General features: G+C 43.1%; 1 protein-coding gene across 1 annotated transcript in view; it reads left to right on the top strand.

The window, feature by feature from the left end:
- Window positions 1-6,158: 6,158 nt before the first annotated feature.
- Window positions 6,159-6,552, top strand: part of ST6GALNAC3 (ST6 N-acetylgalactosaminide alpha-2,6-sialyltransferase 3) — a 368,411-nt gene continuing 368,017 nt past the window's right edge. The window contains exon 1 of the mRNA XM_006021761.2: window positions 6,159-6,359. Coding sequence (XP_006021823.1) covers window positions 6,342-6,359 — 18 coding nt within the window. The 5' untranslated portion in view covers window positions 6,159-6,341. The remainder of the gene's footprint in view (window positions 6,360-6,552) is intronic.

Raw genomic sequence — 6,552 nt, 5'->3', positions numbered from 1 at the left:
TGGGAGGAAAATTATACATCTGGGGGTGGGACCAGGCAGGGGCCAGGGAGCTAAAAATAGCTTGGTGTCAGGGCAGGGTGGGGGAAGGGGTGGGAAACAGATAGGTATGGAGTAGGAAAAGCACAGCCCAAGGGCCAGGACCAGTGGCTAGGCTTTCGCAAACATGGGGCTATACTGGGAACTGTACAGAAGTTCAGTAAGATTGGTCTCATCAAATCCTGTCTAAGTTAGACTTCCTTAGAAATACAGTTAACTTAGATTGCATTGGCCATTTTTAGATTGATCTAACCTTCCTGAACTTCTGTACAGTTCACACTTGGGGCTGGACACAGGTGTGGACAAACCAGGTGGCTGCCTGGACAAAAAGGGGGCCTGAAAATGGTAATTTAAAAAATTATATTATCATTATCTCTGGTGAAGAGGGGCCTGATACTAAAAGTTCACCTGGGGCCACCAGGAGTCTAGGTATGGTGCTGAACGTAGCTTGGCCTAACTAGGGATCTAAGTGTAAGGTCTTCAACGGGGCAAACTAAGTTAAACCAGGTAGCCATTTTTAACATGTCCTAACCTCCCTGAATGTCTGTATTTACCATTACATTTTCACCATGTCATCTTGTCCCTTGCTTCTCTATCATGCTGGTGAACTCGAGTTGTTTGTATTACTGGCCTCTCTAATGGCTATTCATGTGATCTGGGCAAAAACTCAGAAAACTGAAAAAGAAGAGTCTAACTGAATAATTCAAGAGATTTCCTTTGCTTGATCAACCATCTGGTTATACCTGAAGTATGAAAGGTGCCATTTTGCATTGTCTCTAACAGTGATGGCTTTTCTTTAATGGATGTAAACTTGAAAAATAAAGTATCCCATCCATAACAGCTTAGCACATATAGTTTCACTAGGTGCACTGTTTTTTAAAAGGGTCCGTTAACCTGACTTTGATATGAACAGCTAGTAAGCCACTCTAGGTATGTAAATAAACTTAATTATATAATGATATATAGTCTAAATAAAAAGCAGAATTTAATTTGGGGTCAATAAACAATTAAATTCTGCTAGAAGTGTCTGTAATGAAGCTCTAGGTGTTTTTAATTTCTTTTTTTAGATGGCAAACCCACAACTACCATCAATATTACAGATGAATCATTTGGCCATGGAGCATTCATGGTAGAGTTCAACTGTGTACCGGCAATGAGAGAGAAGCATGGGGGAATTAGTCATTGGCTAGAGCTATGCAAATCTTTCCAAATTCCATTCTGAACAGACTCATGTCTGGTTGGTTGATTTGTTTTGACAGAATCATCCTGGAAGGCCTGCTTTCTGGGGTGGTTGCTGTTAAAACAAGCCCAGTATTGTCAATGTTATACCTACTTGTGAGTCAGGGTCAGAGTTGGATAAACATATAAGATCTGTGTTACCAGGACTGGAAATGGTGTCTTAGTCGGTGTGGCCTTTTCCAATGACTCAGACTCTACAAGCACACCAAAAAGTTCCTTTCACATGGATCAAAAATCAAAAGTAGGGATCTACTTCTTTTCAAACGGAAAGCTTGCAGAAAGGAATGACATTTTGCATTAGCCAGTACTGATTTGTAACTGCAGGCTGAATTGAAGCCAAAGTTGATTTTAAGGGGATGTGAAATTTGAGGGAAGTTCTTCCTGAAACTCTCCATAAGTTTCATGAAAAGCTGTGCTTAAAATTTTTTGGTTTTTTTACTGTAATTTAGGAGGGTTACTGAATTTCTTCAGCTCATTGACACTGACCCAGAAGCTTTCGGCTCTGTTCTTTCTTCTATGTGACCAGGTCAAATCACTTAACTTCCATGCCTCATTTCCGCATCTAGAAATGTGGAAACATCTCTAGAATAGGAATGAAGGTATTCATAGTGCAGCCTATCAATTTTTAGGTTAAATGCAATTCTAACTACGTATGAACCGCTACTCAGGTGCTGGGCTTCGAGCTATCACACTTAATCAGGTAAAATTCTACTATTCTGTTGGGCCTTGGACCAGACTAGGGTGATCATCACCCATCCCTAATTGGGTAGGCCAGTCTGGAAACATAAGCATCAAGTCCTGGCCCTGGGCTGAATGACTGAGACAGCATTTGTCCCGGATTCCCTTCAAACCATAGCAGTATCATGTGCAGGGATCCAGGTTTTCTGTTCACCATGGAAAAAGGTGGATTTTCTCCTTTGAAGGAGAAAAACATGTGAAACCATGGGTTTCCCCTTGCAGGCTGGCAGAATTTGAGCTGCTTGGGGCTGGGGGATATGGAGTGCATGTGCACATGGCCAAAAATACAGCCAGGCAATGATGGAGAGCAGCTCCCCCAGCTTCCTGCAGGTAAGCTTATGCAGGGGGGAACCATAGTGGAGCAGGGGGGCAGATTGAGGTCCCCACAGTGAGGCAGGCTTGGCAGCTGGGGCAGTGCATAGAGCCCAGGGCAGGAATGTGCAGCCACAGGGCCCAGCCAAGGAGTGGGATGGAGTCATGGGTGGCTAATCTGGAGGGGCAGCAGTTGGGGTTGGGGGGGCTGGCTCCCTGCTGCTGTGTGCAGCCCTGGCAGGGGGGCTGGCTCCTTGCCACTGTAGTACATGCCCCCATGAGGACTGTGGGCTTGGGGCTCCTTGCCCTGCTGCCCTTCTCCCAGGGCCTCCACAGCCCAATGGGCAGGACCCAGTATGGGAGGGTGGAGTGGGGTGGGAGGTGTCCTGCTTTGAATTTTGAAAAGACCAGACTCCCGAGGTGCTATCTGTGATTATCTAAGCCGGCCTCTGTTCTGTTGCTTCTGGTCATCATGACAGTGATATTTAGTGACGAGTCTTCCTAAAGGAAAGTATTTATGACCAATGTGTTTCAGAGAAAACAGATCTTAAAAGAAGATGGGTATGGACATGCTTGTTTTTCCCATTGTTCACTGGACATTAGAGAATCTCCCCCATCTGCTTCAACTGCTCCCACGGGGTCTGCCTCTTTGGGAGATGGACCATGGCAGTTTGTTCCCTCCAAGAAGAAACTGACAACTTTCTAACCCCACAGTCTGTTTGTTTGGGGGGTTTTTTCTTCTTTTTATTTAAGATCAAGGATTAGGCTTTTGTAGAGCAGCTAAAGTTTGGGCTGTAACTTTGGAGTTCCTGGTTCTCCCTAGGCAGAGCCCTTTGAAGTCTACAATGTAACCGTTGCAGAATTTTTCACATTTTTTCTCAGATGCCATGGAATTCAGTATTTCTACTACAGAATTGGCCATTTTGCTGCAGCTGGAGGTTTCCAGTGCTTTTGGTTTATCATCTGCCCTGCTGGGAAATCCATCCAGACCTGCATCTCTGTTCCACAGGGCCAAGCAGTTAGGGAGCCAGGAATGAGTAGTAAACAGTCTGGAAGACTTGGGGAGATAAACTGCTGAGGCTGGCTACCAGCTCTCATCCTTCATGATGCAAGAAGGGAAGGAAGTTCAGAGCCACCTTTTAAAAATGCCAGTGGAAGTGTGGTCTGGGGAATAAAGCCTGGCTTCCTGGAGAGCTTAAGAGACCCCATTCTCAAAAACAATGAATTCTTCTGTTGGGTGTGTTCCACTATGAGCTCTAGCAGTGTGGTTAGCAGGGTGGAGTTTGTGGGAAAGATTAATGGTATTTCATGGCAGTGCATGATGAATATAGCTGCTCTTTGTGCCAGGGAATAAAAATGTTCAACTAATACTGTAATTACCTTCCCTAATGGTAAAAAGACATTTTTACGGATGCCCTCTGAGTTGTTACCTCAAAGGTATCTTAGAAGATTCCCTAATGAAAATAGATCTTGAAGTCCTCAGGAAAAATTCCTTCTTTTTGGCAAGTTGGTAGATTTTATTTGGGAGGTTTATTCATGAGCAGTAAAAAATGTTAGCTTTAGCCTATGGTGAGATTGGCCAAGCTATCGTGCCTGTTGGACAATCAGTGCAGTTCCCTTGTGCCACTGAATAGCAAATGAAAGTGTTACAGTTCTCGTGCTGTGCAGAATCTTGTGCTCTCCATGGTGTTGGGAGTAATGAACAAAGCTACCAAGGAGGTTACCTAAGTTTGTGCACTCACCTGCTCTCACCAAGAGTATGTCAAACACTGCAGACTGCAGCAAAGCGTTAAGATACCTTGGAATTAAGTGGAGCTTCTTGCAGGTTAATTTATTGTGCTTCTAAAAGAGATTAGTTGAGTGGCTCCAACTCACCCCAAAAGCGGGGCTGATTTGGGGTTCTCCATGTATCCTAGTATGACTAGAAATAGTTAATAGTAGGAATGCTATTGAAGTGTCAGGAATATCCCCAGACCAGCCATAGCTATTCACACTTTGGAGAAGATCCCACTCTCTAAACATGTACACTGAAGCTACTGCACATAATTAGTCCGGAAGAGACAGTGTACACGTGTGCCCATCCACAAACAGCTGTGGTTCAAATTCCAAGGAAAAGGCCTCAGCAAAGGGAATCCAATCTCAGGAGATGGGCATCTGGAAGGAATCTCATCAGGGATTAATTTTTTTCACCTGTGAATAGAATAAGAGAGCTCTTTTTTATATCTATCTTGAGTAATGGATAGCCAAGGATATTAGATTATTGACCTATCTGTCTGGGAGGATGTAGGCATTTCTATAGGTCTTAAATGTAACTGTAAATGGGGAATATCACCTGGCCTGACAGACAGATGCCTATCTTGGGGGAGTAGGTCACCAATGACCTACCCCTTTACATATGCCCTTGAAAATTAGAAACAGAAATATAGAGATAGGTAAATAAGGTAATAGTATATAGAGGGTGCCTCAGTAATAGGTTTTCTAATGATCCCTAGGCTTTGGGTGATCTAGTCCCCTAGTTGGGAGAAGCTGGGAGTATTACATTTTAGTAAGAAATGTGGGGTAAGATTTTACTTTAATTTTTTTATGATTATTTTTCAAAGTACACTGTCTTTTCAAAGTATACTGTGAATTATCTTGTTTGGGTAATAAATCTTGTTGCTGTTTTATTTACCTTCTTGATTGCCCGTGGTAGGGATGATTTTCAGAACCATTGATAACTTCTTTTAGTGGAAGAGAGGGTCTGTAATTTTATACAAGTTGTAGGGGCATGCCTCTTTACCTGGCAAAGCTTCCTCTGCAAGACCTGAACTGAGACAGGTAAAAATAAAGTTTACTGAGGTCAAAGGTTATCTCCTGAGCAGATCTTAGTTTGTTCTCAATGGACAAGCAGTAGACCAGTGGAGAGAGGTGTGCCCTGAAGGGCGCCCTCAGAGCCACCACCAGGGTTTGTGACAATTGGTCAGATGGAACTTGCCCCTCCCTTACCACACACGAATTAGTCTGGTTGGTGGACAAGAGCATAGATACTGTTCTTGTATAAGGCAAACAAGATGGGGGGCACAAAGGTGAGCAAGAGGTATAGGAAAGTGAAAATATTAGGGGGTAGGCTGAGAGGAGGCAGCTGGGGAAGAGATGGCAAAGGTGATGTATTATACAGGTCCAGGTATGCAGGAGAAGAGCTTGATTTTGGTTTTTTTATTGTAGTAAGTGGTAGGAAAGTTATAGTCTAAGTCCAGGTGGAGGAAGATGGCTTCAGTAATAGCATCAAGGTAATTTCTTCACAGGTCAAGAAAGCTCATATAAATGCCTGAAAGAGTTAGGAGGTGTCATTAGCCTAGCACAAGTGAAAACCATTTCTCATTCCTTACCCAAAATGACTTGCACAGCACAATTCTACGGTTTCTTAGGGGTTACATGAGTTTGTTATTCATGGTGAGTGGCTCACTACTTATAGGCAATTTAAATATTTCAAACAAGGGCAAATTCCTGTGCTAAAAGGGATGCGCATAGTATCCAACACTCACAAGAAATCTAATAGTTTTTACATCACCAATAATAAAAATATACTTTGAACTTTTTCTGATTATAACTGAGGGAGAAATATCTGTGGAGAGTTTTTTTGGGGGGGAGGAGGGGATTTATTTGAAGTGAGCAGCTTGCTTTTTGAATGTCACAAACATCTGCATACCGAGAATTGCCATTTGTGTATATTGTCTGATAGCGTCCAAGAGCTTAAAAAAATACATGCTGGAGCCATGAATCAAACTCAGTCATGTGACTAAGGGGAGGTACTGTGCTGGCTCCCAGCCAGTGGCAGAAGCTGATGGGTGGAACAAACAGGGCATGAAAAGACTAATATGACTAACGGAGCTTAGAATTGTGGTACCCTTATTTGGATCTACAGGAATGTAGAATTTAGCAGTTCTGCAGCTCTGCCAGCCTTTTTCCTGACACTGGAGTTGTTATTCACAAAGTAGAATCCTTCTGCTTTGTGCTAGGAAGGATAGAAAAAGAACATGGCCTGCATTTTGAAGGTAAATCTCGGTATCTGTTGCTTGAATGCATTGTTAAAAAGAGACCCTAGCTGCTCAGAGGCATGGATTCAGTGCGGTCCTATTGCATCTTAATCTTAGCTGTCTTTTTGAGTATTGGTTTTGTCTGGCAAATGAATATGGAGGGATTCTGAAATGTACAGCTGTGTTCTGCTTCCCTTCTCTGCCATTCTTT

Source organism: Alligator sinensis, unplaced genomic scaffold (assembly GCF_000455745.1).
Source record: "Alligator sinensis unplaced genomic scaffold, ASM45574v1 scaffold853_1, whole genome shotgun sequence".
Taxonomy (NCBI): Eukaryota; Metazoa; Chordata; order Crocodylia; family Alligatoridae; genus Alligator; species Alligator sinensis.
The sequence above is the reverse complement of the archived record's forward strand: the minus strand, read 5'-3'. Positions and strand labels throughout refer to the sequence as shown.